The following is a 13,169-nucleotide window of genomic DNA, read 5'->3' as shown; positions in this document are numbered from 1 at the left end:
ACATTGATCTCTTTCCAGATGCAATCAGTTCAACTGAACTGGCAAGTCATTTATCTAAAATGATTCTGTAGCAGTTTCCAATACTGTAATATTAGGTGTAAAAATAGATTGGCCTCAAAATAAACTGCTTAGAGGCAGAGCTGAGAGAACCAGATTCTGTTTTCTTGAACCTATCTGCATGTATTTTTTCTTAACAAAAGGATGTTTTTACATAGTGCTCGAATTGTGCTTTAACAACTACTTTCAGTTACTTTCAGATAGCACAGGAGGGAATGGCCTCAAGTTGTGCTGGGGGGAGGTTCAGGTTGGATATTAGGAAACACTTCTCAGAAAGAGCAGCGAGGCAGTGGCACAGGCTGCACAGGGAGGTGGTGGAGTCACCGTCCCTGGGGGTGTTCAAGAACCGTGTGCGTGTGGCACTGAGGGATGTGGTCAGTGGGTGTGGTGTGACGGGTTGGTGGTTGGATTTGATGACCCAAGTGGCCTTTTCCAACCTTAACGAGCCTATGATTCTCTAAAAAGCAAAAGCCTGCAGTGAATGGTCTGCCTCAAATATTACTGAATTTTTAGTGCTTTCTGATTGCTCACAGAAGTGGCTGCTTGTGCCACTGAGGTGCCTTCCGTTCTGGGGCAGCTGTAGCTGAAAATGCCTTCAACTGTACATTGCAGTTGCAGGGAAGAAAGTGGCTTTAAAGTAAATCCTGTGAAGTCTTCCTTTCTGAAAGCCATACCGTCCTGAGATAGTATCAGTGAACTGCTCCCTACAGAGCTGCTAATCCCAACCAGCTGAGTTTGAAATGTAGGTTATATTGTGGAAGCAGTGTGCCGCTTTCCTTTTTTGAGCCATGGCTTCTGCTTAAGCTTTACATCTGTTACAGGTCTACAAGTTCAGGTTATTTTAAACTCTCAAGATCCTGTTGACTTTTCTGATTTTCAGTCATGTAAGAGAAGTAATTAGGAGTATTTGAGGCACAGCGATCCAGAACTTCTTGTAGCAGCTCTCACTGCTTTCTGGTGGAGTAAACCTTAACCTTGTAAGGGACTGCTGTCCTGCATGGTGCCAGGTGTCTCTAAGATGCAGATGATCCCCTTCAGTCCCCAGTCAGGGAACACGCAGCTCCAGTCTCATTCTGGACCTGAAGTGCATAAACAGACCATTTGGCTGCCATGTGGGAAAGCCACATCTGAGAACACAGCTTGGCAGGAAGCCTTGGTATGAAGAGAAAGCGTAGTTTCAGTGAGTTAATTCCTCCTGCCAGTTCAAAGCTGTGCTGGTCAGTGTGCGGATGTCCAAAATGGGAACGCGACTGGCAAGTGGGAGGAAAAGAAGAGAAAGGAACAGAAAGTGTGTGCCGATTCCTGAAATGAGCCATTTCTTCTGCTGTGCTGTTTCAGGTATTATCCCGTGGAACGCTGTCCCTGGCAAAGCCTGCGGTCCCATCCTGGAGAACATCTGCAACACGAATGAGGTACGCAGACGCCCTGTGTGTGACCTCTGCCTCCAGGTCGCTGAGGCACGGGGCAGTGACGAAGCTGGTGGCACTTTCTTGAGGAAACTACTAGTAGTAGCACAAAGGGATTGATTTAAACAGAATGCTGAATGAAAGTACTCCGCCTCTGTGCATCCAACAAATGGGTGTTTTCTAAGCATTCTATTTGTTTAAAGTTTTGAACGCTTTGCTATGAAAGCAGCATATTTTATTCTTTGCAGTAGATGAAATGCATTTTATACCATGCTCGATTACTTTAATTAAATTGTTTTAACATGTTTTTCTCCCTAGTTCTACATGTCCTATCACCTGTTTATTGTGGCTTGTGCTGGAGCTGGTGCCACTGTCATAGCATTGGTGGGTAGAAATTTTTACTTTTTTTATTACAGTAAAATGTGTTCCTTTCAGGCTTAAGATGCTTTAAGACCAAATTTTATACATCTTTAAAGCGGTGACACTACACAGAAAGGAGGGCGAGCTGTAATCATCTGTTTATTTGCTGCTACGCTTTGGTCGTTACAAATTATTTCTGCTTTAGAAAGTCGTCTTAATCCACCTACCCTTATGCTTAGGAAAAAAATTCTTCACGTGTCCCTTTACAACCCCATTTCTACCCACGACTGATGTTTTTGTGTCCACCAATTCTTTTCACTCCTATAGCTTATGGGTTCGATAGCTTCTATGCTCGTGTTCTTATGTCTGCACTCAGGCAGTTTGACCAGTCCAACCCTGCAGTGCCAAGTCCAGCTGTAAGAGTCCCTGTTCTTTGGCAAAACAGCCTTTGGCCTTTATGTAGATTCTACTCAGGGGATAAATGGCGAGTAATTTACCTTGCATCTTGACCCTGGAAGAAGCTCCAAATAGCATCTGTTGTAAAAGTATCGACAGTTGCCCAAGTGGGCTTGAGCCGTCACCTCGTTGTGTCTTACTCTCCTGTATTTTGTTCTCTTCCACCAGCTGATCTACATGATGGCTACTACATATAACTATGCTGTTTTGAAGTTTAAGAGTCGGGAAGATTGCTGCACTAAATTCTAAATTGTATAAGCCCAGTAAAGAGCTGCATTGTGTAGCTTGAAAAATACCACTGACACCCTAGGCTAAAAGTCTAGCTTTCTGAATTTTGTTTCAGTAATTGTAAATAGCTTCAATAAGCCTCATTTAGCTTATCAGATTAATAAAATGACTTCTTGTATATGAACTATGATGTGGATGAGATCTGGCTATTCCGTCTTGTTGAGAGGATTCAGTTACTGTAGGACTGTTCACAAATTGTTCTTTTGAAGATGGGATGTTTTCATTTGAACACTCCATTTTGCTTTCCAACACTCTTCTCTAAAACAAATAATCCGGAACGGGATGACTCATTTACTCTTCACCGTGAATGACAACTTCAAAAACCTCGAGCCTGCAAAACGTACACGATAGGAAATAAAAAGAGTAATAAAGCAGTGCCAGTCTCCTTTGGCAGAAAGGAAAAGCTCCAGTACTGAGAACTAGTTGGCTGCATTTCTGGTGCGTGAACGATTAAGTTGATTATTTTCTTTGATTTCATTTCCAAACAATTGCCAAATCTCGCCCTCTCTGGAAGGCGATACATCCTGCATTAGCTCGGCGTCAAACAATCACATTCTGCTTTTGGGCCCCAAGCTAGTAAGAAAGAACATATAAATAATTTGTTATTGTGTGGCTTGCACTTTAGTAACTGATTTCTCAGTAGCCAGATCTCAAAAATGTAAGTATGACTGCACAGGAAGCAAAACCTTTTTTTTTACACTGCTGGGGGGCGGAAAGAGGAGAAGCAAATCAATGATGTTTTCAGAAGTAGATTTTTTTTTTTTTTTTTTGCATGAAGTGTGGAGAAAAGAAATTGGGAAGAGATGAATTCACAAAGTAGCAAAAATCCCCACGATTAAAAAAACCCAGTCACAATGTGTAAAGAGTTTTCACCTGAAGATAGATGATGGGGGTTTATGATGTAGTTGTAACAATACACGATTAAGACTTCTTAACCCAGAGCGTGCATGCTTTTGCTTAGTTTTGGACTCGTGTTTTGTTGTTTAACTTTTCTATGTGTTACTGTAGCCTCGTTCACCTGAATAAAACTGTTTACAATTTCAGACTTTTTCCAAGGGGTGGGGTGGAGTTCTCATCTGTTTGTCTGGGGAAAAGAGTGACCAGGATCTGGGCTTGAATATTCCTGAGCACCACCACTTTAGGAAGCAGCTTTTCTGAGCACCTCTAGTTGGCTAGATCTAAATTGCCACGTACAAGCAAACGTGCTTTGTTGGTGTGTTTTTTTTTTCTCACTTCCCCCCCATTCTGCATTTTAATCAATCCGTACAACTCTGTAGCTCATGTAATTACTGTGGTACTAACTTTCTCTGAGTTGTGAATAACCGGCCTAAATGTTAGCATGCAGAATTCTAGAGGACCTTTGAAAACAGCCTCTGTGCTCGTTTTAATAACGGAATGCTTATTAACGTAGAGTAACTTTTGGTTTTTTTTTGGTCGTTATTATAAAGAGCGTCTATTAATCTGACTAGCAGCTTGCTTTGCCTCTTGACATGCTCACTAGCCATCATGCTCACCCTTCTCTTCCAGATCCACTTCCTCATGATACTGTCTTCTAACTGGGCCTACTTAAAGGATGCGAGCAAAATGCAGGCCTACCAAGATATCAAAGCTAAAGAAGAGCAGGAGCTTCAGGATATCCAGTCTCGGTCAAAAGAGCAACTCAATTCTTACACATAAATGGTTGCCACAGTAATTCAGCAGAAGAATTCTGTAGCTCTGACAAATCAACAGATAGCTGCTCTGCAGTACAGATGTGTGTCTACCAAACAAAATTATAGAGAAGTGTAAAAGCTTCACGTTCAAGCTCCTGGAACACGTTCGTAGGGAAATCCTCCCATGGGTAATCTTCCATCCTTTCATACAGAGAATGGAGGTTTTATTCCAGGCATTTTAAAAGGCAACACTTCACAATGAGTGACCAAATTCTTCTTCTTTGAGACTTGTGCTATTTGATCTTTGCCGTGCAGCATGAATTCCCGCACAAAACTGTGGCAGGTGCTCCAAACCAGCAAGCAAGCAGGGAGCCGTGCAGCCCTTAGAGGCAGGCACACGTGATTTAGGATCTCGCTTTATATACCAGGTGAACCCGGCTGGATGAGCTTTCTGACAGCAGCCTGTGCTTATTTGCAAGCGCAGCTGCCACAGCATTTCCTCAGATGTGACAGGGTGCTCTCTGAGCACTCTTTCCACGGGGCCACAGGAACAGCCATCTACTTTTGTGCCACACTTTTTTACGGTGCAGCAGTCGCTCCCCTGTGCTTCCCCGAGTGTTGCGCAGCTGTCCCAAGTGTTAATCTTCTTCTTAGCTATTTAATGGAATGTAGACGCTTGGATCTGGATAATGATCCCCTTCTTTGAAAATAAATGTCAGCTTTGCCTTAATATTTATTTTCTATAAATGTCTTAGCATTTATATGGCAGCAGGAGACCATTATCCTACGTTTTAAGTAAGTGAAAAGTGTTACCTTATTAAAATGACACTGATGCGACTATTCCAAGTGAGCAGATGAGAAAGTTTGCAGAGTTTTACATAAACAGTAACGATGACAGCCATAAATCAGAACACAGGATGTCCACCTTTCTCTATCTTGGTGCTTAGCAAACTTATAGTCAGTGCTTAATGTGTTTTCCTTTCTACAAATTAATTAGCACATCATTAAGAAAACGTGGTGTTCAGAAAACGACGACACAGACCGGTGCCATCTTAAAGTCATTTCCCATAGGAGTCTGCCTTCTATTTAATGTTTATTTCAGAAGCTTTCAGTGATATCTTGAGTATTAGTGATGGTATACTTGGTGTTTGTTCTATATTATATATATAAATATATATATATAAATGTTGGGGGAAAAGTAAATTTCGTTTGGGGGGGAAAAAAAAAAAAGAGTATTGAAGTCATGCCCATGTTACGCTGACGTGTGGTTTGATAGTTTGGACTGCTTGCTGAGTGTAAGTGAGAGGAAGCACAAAATTTCCTGAAGTCGGAGTTAAACGAAGAGACGTTTTGGGCTGGGGGTTGGGGGGGAGGGTTGTTAACTTCAACTATGATTTCTTTTTTTGTTCAGTATTGAAGTCTGATTTGACAGTTTAAAAAGGGGGGCGGAGTTGGTCGGTGTAGAGCAAATATGACAAATAGCCTAGTGTGTGTTCTTACCTGTTGCATGAAGGAGACATTTCTACGGCAATGCAGGTGATGTTCTAGCCCAGTGTTTGCATAAGGGTAATAATGGAGGCAGTGTCTTAAAGCCTAATTCTTTTCTAATTCAGTGTAGCTATTACTGGGAGTTTTTGAAGTTTTGTTTAAGTAGTCTAATATTTTTATGTAAAGAGCATTAAATTTTGCTATGTATAAATTTTTGTAACCTAACAGTGAATCAATATTTTCTATCAGTGCCAAGGGCTTCCTGTAGTTACATCCAAGTGTTAAAATAAATATTTGTAGATAATAGACAATGCTCGTGGTATGCTTATTTTAAACAGACCTGTGGCTACTCTGCACATCTCTGTTTTGGTATCCCGATCTGAAGCGAAGCACGTTCTGTTCCTTGTTGCCCACTCCTTTGCAGCCAGAAAGATGTTTTAAAATCCCGTTTAATGCAGTACAAAACAAACAGTGCTCTTGTTCACCAGAAGTTGTCATCGTCGTCTCCGTGAGAAACGCCTGCAGCGCTGTACGTGGGACAGGAGGGGAGGAAAATACGCTGTGAGGCCTAAGCAGCTTCTTGTTTTAAATATGCAATTTGCTGTAAAGAGCAGGTTAAATAGTACAGCACAATTTAAGAGCCTGCACGAAGGCACTGCTTTAGCTGACGTCCATCTGTGCTGCTGCCATGAGGTGAGCAAGCAAGCCTTTAGCAGTGGGGGTGTGGGCCACCTCCCCTAGCCGGTACCACTCCCATCTCATACTGATGTAGTGCTCACCCAGGGACAACAACACCGTGCAGGTGTAATCCAGCAGAACCAGCATAAGGGCTGATGCGTACAACAGCACTGCAAAGGGACAGACAGTACTTCACTCAATCACGCGTATAGCGCGAGTTATTGTTTCCTTGGATACATTTTCAGTTCTGCACCTTCAAATAAACTGAAATATTGGATTGATATATATTTTTCCCCTATCACAGAGAGATTTTTCCCCTGTCGAGCAACTAAAGGCGACGTATCTTTCTTGATCTCTGGAGGTAACCACAGGAAACGCGGGATGTGCACAGGCTGCCAGACACCTCTCTGAAACAGCGTGTGAACTGGTTTGTCACAAGTCCGCACTGCTTCACATAAATCAAAGCTGGAGCAATGCAAATAGCAGACTATCTGCTAGGCACAGCACAGGCAGACTTTCATCGGGTCGTTACCCAGGAAGAATCCCTTGGGCTTCAGTTCTCTGTGAAGAAACTGAAATGCTACTCGGTTGCAGATAAAAAGTTTTAATTGCAAACAGCTATTCCAGATCATGGAACGTACGTTCCTAGACCCTAATTATTTCCACAGTTTACCCGTATGGAAACTGGGAGGATCCTCAGTTATTCCAACGTTTTTACTTTTTATTACTAGCTTGTCGCTTTTTACTTTCCTTCTTTTTGAGAGGCAAATGTCTTCTAAGCCTTAATTCACACTGTATTTATTAGCAGAAGTCATTAGAAGAAACACTAGATCCTTACCTGTCATCTTTTTCGCTAGAGGTGATTCCCTCTATGAGTGATACTTCGTGTATTTCTTCTTTTTTCAAATCCTGGCAGCCAAGAGGAAAACACACTCTGTAACTGATTCTTAAATCAAGGGTTAAGCGAGTAGTAACTGCTTCTGCTCTTTGGCTTCTGGAAGAGCCTGCCCGTTTCTGCCAATGAAGCACTGCATGTAGAATAACAGAGCGTAGGAAAAACAGTCTGGGATAATGACAGAAAAAAGTACGCTGCAGTTTTGTTATCAAAGAAGTCACTCTGACCCTTGTGCTTGCTCTATCAGGTCACGTTTTTCTTTCTGCCAGCCTGAATTCTGTCAGGATCATAGACTGTCTTGGGTTGGAAGGGATCCGAAGGATCAAGTTCCATCCCCCTGCCACAGGCAGGGCCACCAACCTCCAGATCTGGTACTAGACCAGGCTGCCCAGGGCCGCATCCAACCTGGTCTTAAACACCTGCAGAGACGAGGCACCCACAACCTCTCTGGGCAGCCTGTTCCAGAAGCTCACCACTCTCTCTGTGAAGAACATCCAATCCCTCATATCCAATCTAACCCTTCCCTCCTCGAGCTGTCACCAGGCTCAGCTGTGGCAGTGAAATGCAAACTGACCTGTATAGATCCCAACTGCTGCATTTTAATTAGCATTTCAAAATACCATATTTAAACACAGGCTTTTAAAAAAACTGAGCACCTATTTATGTTTAAATACAGTCCTAGTATCTAAAAATATACATATACACTTCGAGGGCCCCTTTATTAAGGATAATCACCTCATGTGCCAGTTCCTGCTCTCTCCTCTGCTGAATTATCTTCATGTATTTTTCTAGTGGATTAGGAGTAGAATCCTTTACAAGTTCTTCAGCACCAGAATTTTTGCTTTCACATTTCTCTCCCTCATCTTCTTTTTCTTCGTCAATTTTCATCGTGTCCTGGATCCACTTTAAGATAAAAAAAGATTAAACTTAGTGACGATGCCAAAAATTACCTTTACACCTGAACACCCGCAGGACTTAATGCCCAACTTAGCATAAACAGCCATTACAACACACACAAGCCATAAACAACACATTGCCAGTGTGAACAGCATTAAATTTGCTACGTTCTGTTCAGGACCAAGAGTCACATTCAAGAAGCCTCATTCAAGAGAACCCTCTCTGAATGGATGGACTGTGAGGACTGAGATCTCAGCTTCTCTCCATGGCTGGAGATCTAAGCCAGGGTGGACAACTGCACGTGGACTGAAGAAGATGGGCTGACACAGGGAGGCTGTGTAATTCACTGAGGTGAATTAACCAAGGACTTAAGCGTGGGAAGAGGAAGAAAGTGGAGGGAGCAACAAAAAATCCCAGCAAACAAAATGTTACACAGCACACAGAAGCCCAGAATGCTATTTCAGCATGTGCTACATCAGCTCAAAGGGATTTAAACAAATTCCATACAGTCTCCTTGTAGCTTCTACTTCCCCATGAGCACTCTAAAGGTAGCTACCCTGACAAAGGCCTAGGGAGGTGGTTGAGGCACCATCCCTAGCGCTGTTCAAGAAGCGTTTAGATGAGGTGCTAAGGGATTTGATTTAGTAGTTGGGTAGGGATAGTGATAGGAGGATGGTTGGACTAGATGATCTTGTAGGTCCTTTCCAACCTTATGAACCTATGAACAGATGGACACTGAGACATTCTGGTGATGTCACACAGCAGCAAGTGCAGACCAGAAAGACGACAAGTGTATCACTAGTTCCCATACAGTCTGGTGACATCTGCATTCTCGATAGGAAACTGTATGAACATGAATCACCTACATGAAGCACAGAATAATAAGCATCCATTTCCAGTGAAAAAGTTACTCAGTGCAACAAAATGTAGCAAGATCCTTTGGTTAGTCATACAAATGCATAAGAGAACTTTGCCTCTACTACTTTCATCTACGAGAAGAATAACATCTACTTCTAACCAGCATTTATTTTAACATCTAAAATAATAACGCCAGTACAAAGCCCCATTATTCTCAGAAATTAAAATACTGAATCACCGTCTCTTCTTTCAGCTCTTCCATTTCATTTTGCTCCCTTTCCCAAGTTCCCCGTTGTTCTCCCTCTCTCCTTTCTTCTCTGGCTTTCCTCTCCTCTTCCCAGTATTTGTCTTCTGTGTCTTGTGCTTCAGTCTCTCTTCGGTCCAACACAGCTGTGAAAAATTATTTCAACCTCTCTGATATGATTTATATACACTTCTGTAATCTACTACAGTAGCATTCAAGCAAGTTAAAGGTTCCTGGATAGCATTAAGGGTAAATGAAAAACAACTGGATTTTTTTTTTTATATGTACACCACAGTTATATATGGGGCAGTGTTTCTTTCCACTTCAATACATTTCAGCCTGATGTATGAGTGCCCAAGAGTTGAACAGGAGAGCCCGAGTGGGGGCTGCAGAGCTGACAAATCTCTCTGCGTTTCTCATTCCGATCTTGAACTTCCTCATTAAATCTGTTACCTTACAGCCCGTGCCATTTTCTTTCCCTCTCAGCAATATGGCAGGATCTAATTCTTTGCTTTATAAAGTACTTGAAAAATCGCTTCATGTTACTGCAAGACAGACTGCCTATGTGACCAGGATACTGAAAAGCCACGTTAGTGGCACAGCATTCAGATGGCAATTTAATGGGCAAACTAAAGACTGGGGATTGTTAGAAGCTCGCAAGCTCCTCTCTAAATAAAAGTAATCATGGTGCTGCTATCCAGAAAAGCCCCATAGGCTGCACTGAAATGACCCTCATCCACCCAGAGAATTAAATCAGTGCTGCAGTAACAGTTTGTGAATGGAGTTGAGAGAAAAAAAAGCAATAATCCACACACATAGTACAGAAAATACTACAAAAAAAAAAACAACAAAAAAACACCCCAAACCTAAGAATGGAGATGATACTTAATAATCATTCTAGAAAAGGTCAAAAGAAGAATCAAAATCCTCTCTGGAGAAGCCAGAGAAAGAGGCATGGGGAGGACGTAAAAATATTATAAACACATTTAACCAAAATTAGGGCAAAGAAAGTCATCCTCGTGGAGTACAGCAAAGGAAAACGTTCCTCCTCCTTCACTGCGTAACGCTACTGGGAAAAGTTCTCAATCACTCCAGCAGCCCGACCTACAGAACGTTCAATATTTAGCTTTTTGTTTTGCACAGCTGACACCTAAAAGGGGCATTCACTTTTGTTTCTGAGCTGAGCACTCACTCAGGTCCCGCAGCGAAGTGGCTGTTGGTCGCACAGTGGCCGTGACACGGTTTGCATTGACAGCGTCCCCGGATGGATGCGAGACATCACTTTCACACTGCTCCGGAATGTCCCCCTGATCTGGAGAAGAAACACCAACAATGGCTTCATTGTTCTGTAATCACAATAGCGGAGCAAAGGGAATGGACACAAAGTGTGGGAATGGCTGCACTGGAGCTCATAAATATAAGCACTAATTGAGCGTTTTCCTTCCAACTTGACCACGTCCCTGAGGATGAAGAATTATCACAGGCTGTGCTTGCTTATTTAATTACTGGATTGTTAGTTTTTAAATTAGCTATTGGAACGCCTCTGTTTACAAAGCCAAAACAGAGTCGTGAATAAATATATAATAGAAAACCAAAATGTTTTCATTTCTTTACATAATCATGACGCAGACCACAGAAAAATTACACACCCGAACTTAACTCATCCGTTTCGCTCACATAAAACAGCTTTTAATGACCTTATCCCCCACGTTTTATTAGGATCCTTGCCTTCTTCAGGGCACAAGTTATGCCAGAGCATCAGTGAAGCACAGGTATGAGGGAGAGCATTTTCAGCTTTTTACACAGGCAACAAGAGGCACTACCAGCTTTGCCCAGGCAACTCAATTCCGTGTGTTTTACATCAGACCATAACGATGGCTCATTACACACAAAAGAAAATGTTCTCCTATATTATTTCCCTTCCTCCTTTCTTCAGCTTTAAATTATAAGGTTTTCAACAACAAAATGATTCCCCTGTGAAGCAGCAGTATGTCTCAGGGTATTTGCAATGCTGAAATAAGACAAAAAAAGTCCTAACACAAATAGGTTCTGGTTAAATATTAACATTAATTTCTAGAAATCTGTTGATTGCATTAGCAGGAAAAACAGACGAGTACTGCAAGAACCATGGCTACTGCACAGTGAAAAAAAAATACAAACCTCTTCATACATAGTCACTCCTTTCTGTAAGGATGGACAGAAAGAGACGCAATACGTCCTTAAGACCAGCACATAACTAAAAGCAATTGCAGCCAATACTCAATCTGTTCTTGCTAAAGCTTGCTCACAGTCTGACTACAAGGCTTTCCACATTCTCTACTGTCACCCTTACACCATAGGATCACAGAATGGTCTGGGTTGGAAGGGATCTTTAAGATCATGTAGTTCCAACCCCCTGCTCTAGGCAGGGACACCTCCCTCTGGACCAGGCTGCTCACAGCCCCATCCAGCCTGGCCTTGAGTGCTTCCAGGTACGGGGCATCCACAGTCTCTCTGGGCAACCTGTTCTTCCAGTGTCTCACCACCCCCAGAGTGAAGAATGAAGAATTTCTTCCTAATAACTGGTCTAAATCTGCCCTCTTCCAGTTCATAACCATTTTCCCTCATCCTGTTGCTTCCTGCCCTTATAAAAAGTCCCTCCCCAGCTTTCCTGTATGCCTCCTTCAGGTACTGGAAGACCACAGTAAGGTTCCCCCCCCCCGGAGCCTTCTCTTCTCTGGGCTGAAAAGCCCCAGCTCTCTCAGCCTGCCCTCACAGGGAAGGTGCTCCAGCCCTCCGGTCACACTTCATGGCCCTCCTCTGGACCTGCTCCAGCAATTCCATATTCTTCTTGTGTTGGGGGCCCCATATTCTGTGGTATTTCTTCATTCCATTGATTTTTTTTTTATATTCTTTCACCAACTTCCTCCCTTCTTATATCTTTTACTATGTATACTTGGATTTTATGTTCTTCTTCCCTCCTAATTTCTCCTCAGTTACTGTCTCCCTTCTTTAGCCATCACGAGATTTGAGGCAGTCTGACCCAACTAAAATACTGTTAATTTAGAAATCATTGGTATATGCAAACTGTTAATACCGTTCCTACGGACTACCGTGTGTCACTGATTGCTACAGTGGTAATAAGTTCTTTGGGCACAGCGTGTACTTGGGCCCAACTGCCAAGAAAATGCCTGTCCATTCACATATCTGATAAAGTAAAATTGAAATGCATTCCTAAAAATCTCTAATGTGAGAGCACCTTGGGAAAACACACCAGTTAAGCATGTTTTCCTGAAACCCAGTTGTTCTCTGTCTCCCATATAACAGCCAGCTCTTCACTTTTGATTCGTGAATGATCTATGATCCAATGACATACCTGTCAGTCCCAAGACTTTATAGATGTGATGAATTCTGGAAATGAGGAAGGTGTTAAAGCATACTATTCGCGTCCTTCCTGCTGATAATTTTACTTAAATTAAACTCACGTTTCCGTGGGAGATAAAGCTGCTCAGACCCACCATTAACAGGTTCTTCAAATGCTGAGAAACCAGAAAATTAAGCTCACAACTGTGCTTCTGTTTCTGTCTCCATACACAAATGGCAATAAAGTACATTAGCTCCTATCATTCTCTTCTTCCTACAGCACCTTACTTACATGCAAAATTTTCTAAAACAGACTCCACAGGCATAACTCCGGTGCATAAAAAAAGGTTTGCGTAGTCCACAACATGAAACACAACACAGTGACAAAACTCCCCCTGCCACCAACGGAGACCAAAAAAATTTAATCAAACAAATAAAAAGTTAAAATGTGTGCTTTAGGAACTTAACCATATGTTCCAGATGCACTCTGAGATGCTGACTGATGCTAGAATAACTTCAAGTGTTCTTCACACATTTCTACGTACTTT

At 42.3% G+C, this 13,169-nt stretch overlaps 2 protein-coding genes across 7 annotated transcripts in view; one reads left to right on the top strand and one right to left on the bottom strand.

The window, feature by feature from the left end:
- GPM6B (glycoprotein M6B) overlaps window positions 1-4,650 on the top strand; it is a 103,305-nt gene extending 98,655 nt beyond the window's left edge. For 4 of the 6 annotated variants that reach the window (XM_065741404.1, XM_065741401.1, XM_065741405.1 and 1 more), the window contains 3 exons: window positions 1,396-1,469; window positions 1,782-1,847; window positions 4,095-4,650. In XM_065741404.1, the coding sequence (XP_065597476.1) occupies window positions 1,396-1,469; window positions 1,782-1,847; window positions 4,095-4,244 (290 nt within the window). In that variant the 3' untranslated portion in view covers window positions 4,245-4,650. Of the gene's footprint in view, window positions 1-1,395; window positions 1,470-1,781; window positions 1,848-2,447; window positions 3,249-4,094 lie in introns of those variants that run through there. The other 2 variants (XM_065741403.1, XM_065741406.1) reach the window with 1 other exon arrangement.
- A 1,476-nt stretch (window positions 4,651-6,126) lies between these two features.
- The window catches only part of OFD1 (OFD1 centriole and centriolar satellite protein), a 28,090-nt gene continuing 21,047 nt past the window's right edge, over window positions 6,127-13,169 (bottom strand). Inside the window, exons 18-22 of the mRNA XM_065741364.1 lie at window positions 10,472-10,591; window positions 9,274-9,425; window positions 8,016-8,183; window positions 7,224-7,294; window positions 6,127-6,234 (exon numbers count right to left, since the gene is read on the bottom strand). Of these exons, the coding sequence (XP_065597436.1) occupies window positions 6,189-6,234; window positions 7,224-7,294; window positions 8,016-8,183; window positions 9,274-9,425; window positions 10,472-10,591 (557 nt within the window). The 3' untranslated portion in view covers window positions 6,127-6,188. The remainder of the gene's footprint in view (window positions 6,235-7,223; window positions 7,295-8,015; window positions 8,184-9,273; window positions 9,426-10,471; window positions 10,592-13,169) is intronic.

The sequence above is a fragment of the Cyrtonyx montezumae genome, unplaced genomic scaffold, assembly GCF_038088225.1.
Source record: "Cyrtonyx montezumae isolate F1298 unplaced genomic scaffold, pur_monq_1.0 scaffold_3, whole genome shotgun sequence".
Taxonomy (NCBI): domain Eukaryota; kingdom Metazoa; phylum Chordata; class Aves; order Galliformes; family Odontophoridae; genus Cyrtonyx; species Cyrtonyx montezumae.
The sequence above is the reverse complement of the archived record's forward strand: the minus strand, read 5'-3'. Positions and strand labels throughout refer to the sequence as shown.